This window comes from Capricornis sumatraensis, chromosome 13 (assembly GCF_032405125.1).
Source record: "Capricornis sumatraensis isolate serow.1 chromosome 13, serow.2, whole genome shotgun sequence".
Taxonomy (NCBI): Eukaryota; Metazoa; Chordata; class Mammalia; order Artiodactyla; family Bovidae; genus Capricornis; species Capricornis sumatraensis.
The window spans coordinates 3,182,083-3,198,479 of record NC_091081.1 but is presented as its reverse complement, the minus strand read 5'-3'; the positions used below and the strand labels follow the sequence as shown (position 1 = coordinate 3,198,479).

The window sequence follows — 16,397 nt, the reverse complement described above, 5'->3', positions numbered from 1 at the left end:
ACTGAACTGAATGAACAATGGGATTTGGTGACTTAAGAAAACAGACTATACTTTAGTCTGTTTGTGTACTAAATAAAGCACGCTTTATTTTTGTAAACGTACAAAATTAATTTATTTAAAGGTGAAAGGATTTTCATACAGAAAACTTAAGAAAGATCTACAGACATATTAGAAATGTTTTATCATGAAGGCTGGCTATAAGATCAGAAAATATTTTTACTGAAATACTCAAAAATATAAGTATCAGTCATCCCCAAATAGCAAAAATTTAGTGGCGGGCTCCTCAAGCTTGGCACCATTGACATTTTAAGCCAGATAATTCTTTGTTGCTGGCATTGTCCTGTGCAGTGTAGTATGTTTAGCGTTATCTCTGGACTCTACCCACTAGATGCTATTAGATTAATCCTTTCCTTTTGTGAGAATCAAAAATGTCCACAGACATTGTCAAACATCCCCTGGGGCCAAAGCTGCCTCCAGTTGAGGTTAACTGATTCAGTGTAATCACAATCAAAATCTCAAAAGAATTTTAAAAATTGTATTTGATGGGCTGATACTAAAATTTATCTGAAAGAATTAAAAAGGTCAAGCATATCCAAAACATTTGTGAAGAATATGGCCTTTTTAGATAGCAAGAATAAAGATAGTAACCATGGCAGTGTGGTACTGATGCAGGGATAGGTACACGGCCAATGGAACAGACTAGAGTCCTGAAAACAGATCTGTCCACTGTTATCTCAGTATATGGCAGAGGCAGGGTTTCACACTGGTGGGGAGAGAATGAACTGCTTCACAAATAATACCAGGGCAATTATTGGTCCACATTGAAAAATATGAAATTAGGTCTCTATCTGATACCATGCATAAAAACAAATCCTAGAGGAATTAAAGACATAAAAGTGAAAAAACAAAACTTCAAAAAGCCTTTTAAAGTAACTAGTTCTGTCTCTCTAATCTGATATACATCCATAAGTATTAACATTTCTGTGACAATATACAGTTCTGGGTTTTTCATGTACATGTATTAGAATTATTAATTTTAATTTGAATAGCTGTTTCTTATTCTAGAATTAAAGGGAAATCCAAGTTTATCACACAAAAAAACCCCCAGGAATTTCTTTCACTTTGAAATTTCTTTCTTTCCATGTATAAATCATTTAAATATTAAAACTCATGCACCTGTTATAAGGACAATCTAATAATTTAATTATGAAATTTAATTACAGGATGAAGTTAAAAGATCTTTCCCTCTGTATTTTATTAACATTCTCTAGATTCAATGCCCTTCTACCTTTTATAAGTATGGCAAACTGTTTAAAGGTTTGCTTTTAACTTGTAGAGTTAGAAATGGAAAAGAATGAGCAGCTCTGGTGGCAACTGAATTACTTATTTCAATAGTGAAATTTGAAAAACTTTCCTCTTTTGAACTTGCTTCTAAAAATCATGAGAGAAATATAAACGGAGTTTTTAAAATCATGCATTTTGTTAGATTATTTGGAACAGTGATTTGCATGAGAAAAGGCAGAACTTGTAGATAATGTAAGCTCATTGTATAAAATTTGCTTTAAAGTTTAACTATATGATGTCAAGAGGCCTACTGAAAATAATTTCAAAAAAATAACTATAAAATCTCTACTCTAAAAAGTATGGACTATTTAGTATGCAATACAATAAACTAAAATGTAAAAAATTATAGGAACTTATTTTTTAGATACATCTATATGCTTTCAGAAAGAATTTTTTAAACATAAAGACTTAAATAGGTTAAAAGTAAAAGGATGAAGAAACATACATCATGCAAACATGAACCAAAAAAAAGCTGTAGTAGCTATATTAATTTTGAACAAAGTAGGATTAAAAACAAGGAGATTATCAAGAATAAAAAGGAATATTATATAATGATAAGGGGCTTGATTCTCCAAGAAGACATTAACATGCATGTAGCTAACAAAAGAGCTTCACAATACATTAAGGAGAAATAGACAAGTCAATAATTATAGTTGGAGATTAATGACTTTCTCAGGAATTGAGAGAACAAGCAGGTATAAAATCACTAAGGACCAAGATGATATGAATAGTAACTGTCAAACAACTTGATCTAGCTGACATTCATAGAACACTTTATCCAATAACGGCAGCACTGTTCTACACAATCGCTTAAGATTTTGCAGTTGCTTGGTTTCTTAAGGTGGTATACACTAGTATTAAGACATAACATCTCTTGAAAACTTAAGAAAAAAATGCAGAACAGTTTACAATCTTAACCACTTTTAAGTGTACAATTCAATAATGTTAAGTATATTCATACTGTGTGAAACAGATCTCCAAAACTTTATTTTGCAAAACCAAAACTCTATATCCATTAAACAGTAACTCCCTTTTCCCTTGCTCTGCAGCCCTCGGGAATCAGTTCTTTGCTTTTCTATGAATTTGACTACTTCAGTTCCTCATGTAAGTGGATTCATACAGTGTTTGTCTTTTTGTGAGTCTCATTTCACACTGTATAATGTGTTCAGGTTCATCCATGTTGTACATATGAAGGGTTTCTTTCCTTTTAAGGGTGAATAATTCTCCATTATATATATGTATCACACTTTGTTTATAAGCTCATCCATCAATGGACATATGTGTTGCTTCCACTTTTTAGCTATTATGAATAGTGCTACTATGAACATGGGTATGCAAATATCTCTAAAATAGCTCTACTTTCAATTCTTTTGTATATCCAGAAGTAGGGTTGCTGGATCAAACGGCAGTTCTATTTTTCATTTCTTGAGGAACCACAACACTGTCTTCTGAAAAGGCTGTTCCATCTTATACTCCAACCAGCTGTGTACAAGGGCTGGAATTTGTTCACATTCTTTTGTACACTTGTTATTTTGGGGGATTTTTTTTTTTTTTTTTTTAAATAAAGCAGCCATCCTACTTAATGGGTATGAGGTGAGATCTCACTGTGGTTTTGATGTTCATTTCTCTGATGATTAATAACACTGAAGATCTTTTCATATGCTTTGTTGGGTATTTTTATGAAATAATATCCTTTAATTTAGTTATCAAGAACTTTGAATTTGTCCTTGAATATGGGTGAGGTTTCAAAATAATCTACATATGCAAAGTTAGGCATTTAAAATCTAGGACAGTTTCTCTTGCCAGCAAATCTTTATTTTAAAATTCTTACCTCTCAAATACCTTCAGAATCTATTGTCTCCTTACTCGCTCTCTTTTAAAATCTACTCTGCTGGGTTTGTCCTTATAGCTCTTTTTCTCATTCTACATTCCTCACTGTGCAATTTCATCCATTCTCCTGATTAAACTACTATCTGTAAAGCCTTCTATCTCTATGTGTCTCTAGGTCAGAACTCAACTGACCTCTATAACCATATATACAATTGTTTACTGACACTGTCCCTTTTGTCATATCACAGTTCGGTTAGTGGCAAAATCATTTGGACATCTTACTAGTAAGAAAACTAGGAGTTATTTGACATCTATTTATTTATCTTCTTAATATGCAGTCGATCAGTCCAGGACTTCTGCTAAACAACTCTACCTCTTAAAACATTTCATTATTTCTTCTTCACTGCAACTAAAATGCATTAACTAAGCTTCTTATATCACCTTAATTAAATTTGCTTAAATCATCTCTCATCTAGACATTCACAATAAACCTGCTTGTCAAAATGACCTTGAGGAAACAATTACATGTCACTTTTCTGATCAAAATCTTTCATTGTGAATAATAATGCTGTCTTTTCCCAAAGTATGGGCTGCAATCATAGGCTATAAAAACCAATCCAGTGGCTTTTAACAACCAGTTTTAAAAATATATATATTATACATCTGAATAAACAAAATATATTGGAGAGCACCAGACACACTGATGGTTCGTTTGTTTCATACACACGTTCATCTTATATCACAAAGCAGTAAACACATACAGTTTATACATAAATAAACACACTACACATACATGTTATGTATGTATGTGTATTAACAGATCATGATGTAGGCCCTTCAAGGAAAGCTTCTTGATTCTTCATTTCTCAACCCCCAAAGAGAATGCTGCTTTTTTCTGCTATATTTGCACCATGCTAATGCTTCTGTCAATACTTTAATCCTATATTTGTATTCCCTATAAAATCATAAACTTCTAACACAATGTGTATGTGTGCTCAGTAATTCAGTCATCCCTCTTTGAGACCCCATGGACTGCAGCCCATCAGGCTCCTTGGTCCATGGAATCTTCCAGGCAAGAATACTGGAGTGGGCTGCCATTTCCTTCATCAGGGGATCTTGAGGACTCAGGGATCGTACCCGGGTCTCCTGCACTCAGGCAGATTCTTTACCATCTGAGCCATCAAGGAAGCCCCAAACACTCTAACAGTAACAATGTAATAAGCTACTATTTATGATCACTTTGCATGTGATATTTTTTCTAGATTCTTTTAGATATTATTCCCATTTAAAAAATTCATTTATTTTGAGGATAATTACAATATTGTGATGGTTTCTGCCACACATCAACATGAATTTGCCATAGGTATACATGTTTCCCCCACATCCTGAACCTCCCTCGCACATTCCTCCCCACCCCATCCCTCTAGGTCGTCACAGAGCACCAGCTTTGGGTGCCCTGCTTCATGCATCAGACTCATGCTTGACATCTTTTTTACATAGGGTAATGTATATGTTTTAATGCTATTCTCTCAAATCATTCCACCCTCTCCTTTTCCCACTGAGTCCAAATGTCTGTTCTTTACATCTGTGTCTCCTTTGCTGCCCTGCATGTAGAATCATCCACTGGTACCATCTTTCTAAGTTCCATATATATGCGTTAATACACAGTATTCATCTCTTTCTGCCCTGCAGACAGATTAATCAGACTCCATATATATGCATTAAATATATAGTATTTGGTTTTCTCCTTCTGACTTACTTCACTCTGTATAATAGGCTCTAGGTTCATCCACTTCATTAGAACTGACTCAAATGCATTCCTTCTTATAGCTGAGTAATATTCCATGGTGTACATGTACCACAACTTCTTTATCCATTCATCTGCTGATGGACATCTAGGTTGCTTCTGTGTCCTAGCTATTGTAAATAGTGCTGCAATGAACACTGGGTCTGACAATGAAAGCACAGTGTCTGTTTCAATTCCGGTTTCTTCAGGGTATATGCCCACCACTGGGACTGCTGGGTCATACAGCAGTTCTATACCCAGTTTTTTAAGGAACCTCCAACTTCTTCTCCATAGTGGCTGTACCAGTTTGCAATCCCACAAACAGTGTAAGAGGGTTCCCTTTTCTCCACACCATCTCCAGCACTACCATTCATCATAGTTTTGGAAGTTCTAGCCACAGCAATTAGATAAGAAATAGAAATAAAAGGAATCCAGATTGGAAAAGGAGAAGTAAAACCCTCACTGCAGATGACATGATCCTCTACACAGAAAAGCCTAAAGATGACATCAGAAATTACTAAAGCTAATCAATGAACACAGTAAAGTCACAGGATATAAAATTAATACACAGAAATCCCTTGCAATCCTATTATTCTCATTTTTAAAATGAAGAAACACACAGAGACATTACTTTCCAAATGTCACACAGTAAGTGGCATTGATGGAATTCAAAATACAATTCTGACTCTAGAAAACAAACATATACATTATGATGTGTTAAAAATTTGCTAAAAGGCTAGGTGAAAATTAACTTACTTCAAATAAAAGTCTATAATAACATCATTTAAAAATTCTCCTTCACTTAGACAATGCAGGTCCTCATTAGTAACGGAGATGCCTCCCTTAGCTGGAGGTGGTGGATATACTATCAATCTGTAACAAAATTTTAAAAAATAAGCAAACAAAACAAAAATAGGTCCGTATAACACTGAAATGTAATAAAACAGAGAAGAAATTTAAGTGTTGCAAATGTAAAGGAATTCTCTCACTTTTCTACAGGACCCATGAAGATGGTATGGCTCTCTCCAGTTTCTTCCTCATCATCAAAAAATTGGAATTCTTGTTTGTTTTTAAGTTGTATTTTAGATTCAAGGGCCACCTGGTAAGGAAAATTAAATTACCAGTTCACAAAATCAATTTGAAAAAATTTCAACAGAAAGATAAAGGCAAGAATGCTTTTCAATTAAAAAGGATTAAAAATAAAAAACAGGCAAAACTAGGGTCCACTTTCTTTTTATCTGTAGCTTCTAGAACAATACTTCCAATTTTTGTAACTGGTTTTCTGGTATCTTGTCTAAGATCTCTATCATCCATATTAAATTAGATTATGTTAGTAAAATCCAAAGAACAGATAGTGGTTTTTTCTTCTACAAGTGGAGGCCTACCTAAGTTCAGTGCCTAGGAAATCCATGGAATATGGGAGCAGAGGCTCAGGGAACACAGTCCATTGAGCTTCAGTTCTCCAGAATCAAGAAGTCCTTAAAGAAAGAGCCTTCCATTGAAATCTGAGTCCATCACAGCTGCCTTATGACTCCAGCTGCTCTTTTCTTCCTCTGGAATTATTTCCTGTAGCCAATTCTGCAAAAGAAGGGGAATGGTTCCCCTTCCTCCTCCTGTTCTTTTCTTCAACCCACTAACTGTGTGGATAGTTCTTTTCTGGTGAAGTCTTGCTCAACTTCACCAGTATTATGCCTTGGATAGCCCTATTTCCAAATTTGTAGGCAGGCTGCAACATTTAAGTATTTTTAATAAATTGTCAGCAAACTCCAGTTGCTGTGGTAGGAGACAAATTTTGAGTATTTAAGTTATATTTTTATTGATTAACTTATATTGTATGTTATAGTAGTATTGTGGCCTTTGATTCAGCTGGCTTCAGAGTTACTTACTACATGATAAATTATTCTAGAATCAGTTATTCTAAAATTGGTGAGAGTCAGAATCAAAAGGTTTATGTTTTTCCTTTCCCAAGTTTTCCACTGTGTATGCACGTTACACATAAAACTACAGTACATCAGGAACCGAAATGCCTTTATTTGTATTGAAGCCAATGTCACCAACAGGAATCACTAGCAAATTTGAGAACTAGAATACCAGTCACTTTGAATGTAGCACTGCGTGTATATGTATGCTGAGGGGGGGTGGAGGTGGGGGAAGAAAAAGGGACGAGAGAGGAAGAAAAGGAGACAAAAAGTAAAGACAAGAACAGAATGTGGAAAGAAACTAAAATACTTCTGAGACTTCTACCAAATACTATTTGTGTCACAAATCACCCACCACCGTTAATATTTTGACACCATATAGTTTACAAATTACATATAAAAGCAAATAATTCTGAAATGGAAATAAAAAGAGCTAACTCCAAACAAGCAATATGATAATGAAACACATTTCCCTTTAAAGTTACCATTTTAAAAATAATTACATTTTTAATTTTGTTTTCTTTTTGCACACAACTTCCTTTGATGCTCTCTTCATAGGTTCTTGTACAGGCAACAAGTCTGCTATTAGCTTCATCAAAGGGAATTTTCGCAAAAAAATTTGACACATTATTCTTTATACCAATGTCAGTAATAATATTTTCAAATAGCATATTTGCCTGAGGATCAAGGCCATTTTGAAAAATTAGAATTATGTATTGTTCTTCCAAATCTGAAAAGAAATCAATATAATTAATTAGTCTAAAAGAAAAAAATAGGTAAATAGATACTAAAATAAAAAGTTAACTAGTTATTTCCAAGAACATCACCAGAAATCCTGGTATAAATGTTCAAAACAGTGTTTGGCATACAGTGGATAAGTAATAAATACTAAAATAAGGAACAATAATACCGTCACCTAACAATGTCACTTACGTTAATTAAGAGAAAGGAACCAGAACACATTACCCTAGCAGTAGCTCTAGAATGAATCTATTCATAGATGTAACTAATTTATTTCGCCTAATAGGATCCAAATATATTGAGTTTTAAACATATAATCAGTCAATACTGCTGTCAAACACATAAGAAACTGCCATGTAAATTGGCAGTAACTCCAGATTTAAGTAAAAACCGATATTCACTAATGTGCCAACTCTTGGAGCTTTCATAGTTATCTATCATTTACTTATCATTAAGCTGAAGGAGCAATTAGTGAGGAGAACACAACTAGTCACGCTATGCCACAAATGTTTGGGGGAAGGTAAACAAACCATTTTATTGTAGAAAATGAAGACCTGTTAATGAACTTTCAAACTTTCTATTCAGGCTAAGTTTTAAAGATTCCAACTTGATGGCTGATTTACAGTTACAACTTCTATCAGTACATTAAAACAAAACACCTCATTTTACTCAGATTATACAGTGTTAAATAAACACTATGTATATTTTGGGGTTTCAACCCATTTTGAAAACTTTCCAAATGGCTAAACCTGGGTTTTATCTTCAGAACTTCCATTTTCTATGGACTTTTCCTCTTCTATAAAATGAGGGAAGTAATATCTTCTAATGTCATTATCAAGATTGTAGGTAATACAAATATATCTAAGGTATCTTATCAGTATCAACTCACAGTCTGCTAACCAATGTATTGTACATCTGCTCTACATAACTTACTTGTTAATTTATTTACTCCTTTGCAGTCATTCCAAACTTTATCCTCCATGTTCATCTGCAGTTGCATGCTCAGCTTCTGATAAACTGCCGGTTTAGTCTGAAGAAACACTACTGGTAATTTTCGGACACTACACCATTCACATTTTGTTAGATCAGAGGTATTTAAAGTAATCCCTACAGGATCATTTTCTGGTTCTGGAGAAAAACAAATAGAAATGGAAAAGGAATCAGTTCTTAAGAGGGCAAAATCATGAATGGAGGAAACTAGGGAATTACAATTTTAAAGTACACATTTATTATGAAAAACTGAAAGTGAGAGTGTTAGTTGCTCTCAATTGTGTCCGACTCCAAAACGCCATGGACTACAGCCTGCCACGCTAACCTGTCCAAGGATTTTCCAGGCAAGAATAGCGGAGTGGGTAGCCATTCCCTTCTCCAAGGGATCTTTTTGACTCAGGGATCGAACCTGGGTCTCCTGCATTGCAGGCAAATTCTTTACTATCTGAGCCATCAGGGAAGCCCCCACATATTTATTATATGTTGTACATGGTAACTTTAGTGGGAAAATGAAGAAAAATCTTTGATCTTAAAGAAGTATCTAAATACATTTTTTCCCATATGGAAAGAGAATTCTAATGAAGAATACTTAAAAACTTAAACATAGCTTCTGTGATGTTATAGCATGAAATTTCCACTCTTAAGGTATAATGCCCTTTGTGACAACGCATATAATAACTAATTATCTTAGTGAATTCTAAAAATAACGTTTTTTATTCCAGTAAAGTGTTTTAGTGTAAACAAAGCTTTAGTGAGCAGTAGGACATACAACAGCTTACCTTCTAGCTGTATCTTGATAAAATCTAAACAAAACTAAAAAATAAGATAAATTAGTAACAATCATAGATTTTGGGGGAAGATTTTGCTACAGAGACCCTAAATGACATGCTGTTGGGACTTTGCCTATAGAAGGCAGAAAAACTGATTCATGTACTGCATTTGTCCATCTGATCTTTATAATACCGAGAATGACGCCAGCCTCTATTCATTAAAAAATAGTTGGAAACAGAATTAAGGACACCCAAGTTAACAAGCCTTATAAGTACAGTGCTATTGGAAGGTTAACCTACCAACAGTGCATAGGATACATCAGAAAGAAAAAAAAATATGACTTAGAAGGCAGATTAAGGAGATTATGTTACAATCTTAAACAGAAAATATACATTTGAATTGGACTGGTGGTAGCAGAATAACAATGAGACAGGTATGACAGGTAAGATAAAGGGACGAAAGAAAGTTCTTTGGGTTCTCTGGACACTGAACTAGTTCAAAAGCACAATGCCTCTTGGGCGGCCACCAAAGTCCAATAATCTATTTCTAGGAGTCACTATGTCACAAGACATTTTTATGCAGACCCCAAAGCTTTTCAATTCTTCTTTTTCTCATAAAGTTCCTCAAAATACTGTTTTCATGCATTGGGCTGACATGAGAATAAAACGGTAACACACTGGAGTGAATTCCAACTCAGTGAGAATAAACATTTTCCTATAATGATTATGCACTACTTTGAATATTATGTTATAATTTAAAAAAATTTTTTAACAGAATACATATGACCAAGTTTTTACCCACTAATTTTTATGGTGAGTAGCTATTATTGTCCATATTCTTAAAGCAATTTGAAATCTTGAAATAATTGCAATGTCCTGTTAAAGATTTTAACTTATAAATTTTAAAATATTATATATTAAATTCTGAATCTTATAATTGGTAGTAAAGAGCATAGTATGTACTTACAATTACAGGTTCTATTAATAGTCGGAAGAGTGTCCCTACTCGTATACTTCGACAGTTTAAAACTACAGTATCAGAGGAACTTTGGCAGCTTAAAGATACAGGATCAACTAAAGTTTCTTGAGAAATCACTTTGCGACGTTTTAGAGGTGTGGTGATAATAGAATTACCAAACTGAAAAAGGAAAAAAATTTTCACTTAGTAAGTTATTAAAACAAGACTGCAAACTAAGTAGACATAGCAAAGATGACCCAACAGAAGAAATGTAATTATCAAAACATAAAATTGATTTTACTTCAACAGTGCTACATGAGTAAGTATTTATTGATTTTATAACAGTAACGGTAAACTCTTCCTGTTCCACTTTACCTAGTTATTAGGTGAAACTCCAGTAACAGCTAAGCAGAGAAATGGTCCTTTAGAAATCAGATAGGCTGGGTTCAAAAAACAGTTTTACTACCTTTCAATGATCTGATCTTGTAAAACTTATATTAGTAACTTCTAAACTAAAAATTTTAGTTTCCTAAACTAAAATGTAACAGTATTTACTCAAATGAGCTAATGCATATAAGTAGCTTAGCATGGTGCTTCATGCATGGTAAAAGGCTGGATAAAAGTTATCTAGTAAGAGTGGCAGTAGTTGCTGTATTTGGATTAAATTAGCAGCTCTTCAGAAAACTGATAATTTAGGAAAATTGCTATTTACATTATAAAATGATGCTTCCTTATATATTAAAAACTATTAAATGACTTGATCTGTTGAATTAAGATTTCAGTCATTCCCAAATGCAAATTAATCATAATATAAAAGTGTCTTTATAAGTATATATTCAAATTAAATGTAATTAAAAGTAAAGATGTCAAAATCCTTATCATCAAAAAAAAAATAAGACAAGATCTTGATTTAAATGAATATTTTCCCAGGTTATTAACAGATATCTATTAGAGAGGTTTAAAACTTCTTTTAGTTTTAGAATTATTTCTTCAAATGAGATTTTACTTAGCTCAATAGTTAAGTTAGGTAATTTCCAGCAATCTAACACTTAAAAAGATATTTCTTTTTTGTACCTTACTCTAAAAAAAAAAAAACCTCTTATTTATATCCTTTATTCATTTTTCTATAGTTGCTTCTATTTTTTGATTTTTAACAAATCAAAACTATGTAAAGGACCAACTTATCCTCTGTCACATATTTCACTATTTTTTCCCATTTGCATTACCTATTAAATTCTGCGGATGGTGTTTTGGTTCACTGCATTGTACTTTCCACTGAAACAAATATATTCATCTCTTCATTTATTACTTTTGCTTGTGCTGAAATGTTTGGAAAGGCACTTCCTAAGATTACACCGAACTATCAACCTATATTTTTTCTATTATTATAGTTACTTTTGGTTTTTCATTTCTTACTGATCCCATCTTAACAATCAAATATGTATGTTTCCAAATTTTAATCTACAACTTTCCGAATTCCTGACATATGTACGAATTCCTGACATATGTACATACAACTTTTTAACATACAAATTTATTTTTTAGGTTCTTTTTACAAAAATAAGAAAATATGCACATAATTTCTGCATCTCAGTATTCTCACTAAACAGTGCCATGTAGAAAATCCTAAGCCATTGATACAGTTCCAATTTTCATTGACAGTGGCTGAGTAATAATCCACGGTACACATATACTATAGTTTCTTCAGTAATTTCTATGAAAGTGAAAGTGAAGTTTCTGTAATTTCTGTGAAAGTGAAAGTGAAGTTTCTGTCGTGTCTGACTTTTTGCGACCCTGTGGAGTAGCCTACCAGGCTCCTCCCTCCAAGGGATTCTCCAGGCAAGAATACTGGAGTGGGTTGCCATTTCCTTCTCCAGGGGATCTTCCCAACTGAGGGACTGAACCCAGGTCTCCCACATTGCAGGCAGATGCTTTAACCTCTGAACCTCCAGGGAAGTCCCTACATAATTTCTATATCAATCATTAAAATGATTGCTTGCTAATAATTATATTTGTATATATAATCAAAGCACTGGAGGTTAAAGATTCCTTTGAGTCTAGGGAATGAATTACTTGGTCATTCAGTATATATTTTAAATATTTCAGTAGATGCTTCTACTCTTTTTCCAAAAGGCCACAACTTACCTTCTTTTCATCAACATATAAGGAAAGTACCCTTTACCTTGGATTTTTGCCAATGTATGTGTTAACTGATTTTGCATCAATTGTGAAAGTTTGTTAACTATATGGTTATATTTTATCTTCTTTGACATGTACTTTTCCTATAAAGTTTTATTATCTGAATTTCCCTTCTTTTGGTCTATTCCTATCTTTTTTAAATTTTCTTTTTCCTTCTAACTGTTAAAAGTTCTTGGTTTATTACAGACATCAGCATTGTTTACCTGCATTACAAATACTCCTTTCTAGACCTACTGCTGATTGACAGAATTTCTTTTGTCATCTGAATATTTTTAAAATTTTACAGTAAAACATAAAATATACTATAACCATATTATGCTATTAATAAAATATACCCAAGTTAAAATGATCTCTTACTGTCTACTAGATTATACAAATATATGCGCTTTACACTTATATTTTGCTTACTAAAGGTTGATGTTTCTTTTTGTTGAATTTTTACACTTTAAGCCTTTATTTAAAATATATTTTTCTGTATGCTTTAATGTTCTTTCAATAATCTTCCCAGTGTTATTTTAAGTTCTACTTAATGAATAATTCATTTTTTTCTACTGATACCACCAAATTATCCTCCCCCCCAAATATTTACATATCAAAGAAGAAATCTGAATAAACGTTAATAAATGTGAAAAGTACCTGGTCTTTCATTCTTGCCTTTCTTGGCAATGTAACTGTATTTAATTCTGAATCTGCTGGAATGCTTCTTAGTTCATGCTCTATTCTACAAGTGTTTTCATTTAGAGCTGCTTCTACTTTTCCAGTGGACGGAGCTGGGGAAGAACATGCTGAATCAGCAGGTTGCGGAGAGATGCTTTCTCTTCTGTTAATCCTGTCATTGTCGTCATCGTCATCATCATCATCACTGGACAAAATGACTATAAAGAAAGTGTTAAGTACTTCAGGTATTTCATTCTTGTCAGTTAAAAATGTAAGTCCATGACAAAAGTTGGAAATATACCAAATCTGCTTTGGATCTCCTGATCTGAGATTAATAAAAATGAAGATACAATCCATTCTATTTGAAGAAAAGTTAAATTTGTAGAGCAATTAAACTGGCATTTTTTATATAACATACAAATGTAAAATTAATTCTACAACTCATCACAATCACCCACACAGAAACATAGACAAGTTACAACATTTACATGTTTATCATTAGGTCTATTTCAGAGTTTCAGAAAGTCTTAGGTATGAAGAGAATTTGCATACAAATTATTCATAAAATAGCATGCATTTTAAAAGTCTGTAAGACTGCATGTGATCAAATAATTTTTATCTCACATAAGAAATCACTAATATCATTACTAGTCTTTGAGAGAACTTGAACCAGTGCCTGAAAGTGAAAGTCACTCAGTAGTGTCTGATTCTTTGTGACCCCATGGACTATACAGTTCATGGCATTCTCTAGGCCAGAATATTGGAGTGGGTAGCCTTTCCCTTCTCTAGGGGATCTTCCCAATCCAGGGACCAAACCCAGGTCTCCTGCATTGCAGGTGAATGTTTTACCAGCTGAGCCACAATTATTGGACCAATGCCTAATATGCAGTAAATCTTGTTGAGTAAATGAACATGGGTAAGACATTACATGAAGGTAATTTGCTCTTATACCACATACTTATTAGTGAATCTTTTCAAACTCATCTCTCTATCAAATTCTGCAGAGCCAGCATACTGCACTTGAGTCAAAATCCAAACTCCTTACTCTGGTTCATAGATGTATGCAATTTGGACCCAGGCTACTTTCTCATACTACTTCATTTTTTCCTCCAGCTTGTTTCTATCTAACTGTAATTCTCCATACACTTTTGCACTTTTGTCATCAAATAATTGGTTTAAATACCACTTTTTGATCAACTACCCAATCTAAAGTAAGCACATAGGTACTTGCTTATTCACATCGACTAATTTAAATTTCTGTTGTCTTTTGCTGTGGATGTACACTTACTCATTTGTTTCTCCCCACTAAAATACAGTATAAAGAACAAGAATATCGCTTTTATTTACTGCTATATTTCCAGTGTCCAAAATACTATCTGGTAAAGAAAGTCACGTGTTGAAGAATGTAAAAACTTGTAGGAGCAATTCTGTTTTCCCCTATCATATACCATAAACATAAATGCTTAGTTATTATTTATGAGTCATATAACAAGTCCCAGAGAGGAATCACCCCCAGCATCACACCATTCATCTTTTTAATTTTGCTATCCAGTCTCAAATGTTTTCCAGAAGTGATATTTTTATTAACAGAAAATGTAACAGGCCAGATTAGAAGGCTCAAGACCCTAGTTTTCAAGTCAGTTTACACACACTTGAAAGTTAAGAGTCTTGCCACTTACTAGTCATTTGCCTCAGTTTCTCCTCTGTGATATAGGGGACAACAAAGTCTTAGGAACAAATGATTTAATATACAAAAGATTTATTAGCACAGTACCTGATGTATAAAAGCTTTAGAAAACTTCATAACTGCTTATATTGTTTATGAAGAGCTACACAGAAGCACATATTCAACAGTAAGCCTAGTGTTCAATCTACAGTCATTTTTTTGTGCTTCAGGAACATTAACACTTCTACATCTTGCTCTATCAGAAACTTATTTTAAAGCTCCAATGCTGCAACAGATAGAACTGTACTACATAGTTCTTGTTTTATTAATTTAAGGTAAATGAGGGTTGTACTCAATGTCACCATAATTACAAAGCAAATAGGGAGAGAGTATGCAAAGATGATAATAGTTAAAGAGCTGTTCTTATAATTGCTTTAATTCTCTACAAAACATGGAATATATTCTATATAAGTATATACCTAAGATTCGGCATCAGAGTCTGCTTTGCACTAAATTCTGTCCCTTTTAAATCCATATACTGAAGCCCTAATCCCCAAAGTGGCTATATGTGGAAATAGGGCATATAGAGAGATAATAAAGGTTACATGGTCTTAAAGGTGAAGCCTCAATCTGATAGGACTGGTGTCACAGGAAAAAGAGATGCCAGAGATCTCTCTCCCTCTCTGTGAGCACAAAAGGAAGGGCATGTAAAGACACATTAAGAAGGTGGCTGTCTGCAAGCCTGGAAGAGAGGCCTCCACCTGACACCAATTCTGATGGCACCTTAATCTTGGACTTCCAGCATCCAGAACTGTAAGACAATAAATTTAAGCCCACTCAGTCTGTGGTATTCTGTTATGGCAAGCTAAGAGGACTAATACTAGTCTTTGCATTTACATTCCAAACTTGTTCCCATAGAAATCAGGCTATCTTCTTTCTCACCTCATTCTAGGCAGTGTTCAAAATTTCTTTATCAAGTAACTTTTCCACCTACCTATCTAAAATTCTATGATCTAAAACCGCAAGCTTCTTCACTGTGACACTTGTCACTCTCTATTTCCCAGAACTGCTTCACTTTTCTACACAGAACTTATCACTACTTGACACACTGTACATTTTATTATTTGACCACCATGGACAGAACAAAAGCTTCATAATAATAAATCATTTTAATAGGAACACAAATTTAAGAATGATAAAGTAAACAAAAGAGACTTTGAAACCACAAAAATCATTAAAAAAAAAAATCTAAACTCCAACAGCCTATATGTACATAACAATGAGAAGCCATAAGCATAGATTGCCTCATTTATAGAATAGGGTTGCATTAGTAACTACCTCACAGGATTGTAAAAACCGAACTAAAGTGGTTAGTATATAAACTTTTATAAGCAGGACCAATAAGCATGTAATAAATATCTTAAAACAGAAAATTTTTTTCTATATACATTACTGAGAAACATGGTTTTTAATTTTTCTGGAGGGGAGGGAAACAAAATTAGGCTTTATGGTTTTAATTCATAGTAAACTGCTTAAG

General features: G+C 33.5%; 1 protein-coding gene across 4 annotated transcripts in view; it reads right to left on the bottom strand.

Annotated features, from left to right (window-relative positions):
* The window catches only part of SENP6 (SUMO specific peptidase 6), a 127,326-nt gene that overhangs the window by 22,143 nt on the left and 88,786 nt on the right, over positions 1 to 16,397 (bottom strand). For all 4 annotated transcript variants that reach the window (XM_068985055.1, XM_068985056.1, XM_068985058.1 and 1 more), the window contains 7 exons: positions 13,174 to 13,412; positions 10,348 to 10,518; positions 9,390 to 9,423; positions 8,554 to 8,748; positions 7,383 to 7,609; positions 5,950 to 6,059; positions 5,717 to 5,833 (listed from right to left, as the gene is read on the bottom strand). In XM_068985055.1, the coding sequence (XP_068841156.1) occupies positions 5,717 to 5,833; positions 5,950 to 6,059; positions 7,383 to 7,609; positions 8,554 to 8,748; positions 9,390 to 9,423; positions 10,348 to 10,518; positions 13,174 to 13,412 (1,093 nt within the window). The remainder of the gene's footprint in view (positions 1 to 5,716; positions 5,834 to 5,949; positions 6,060 to 7,382; positions 7,610 to 8,553; positions 8,749 to 9,389; positions 9,424 to 10,347; positions 10,519 to 13,173; positions 13,413 to 16,397) is intronic.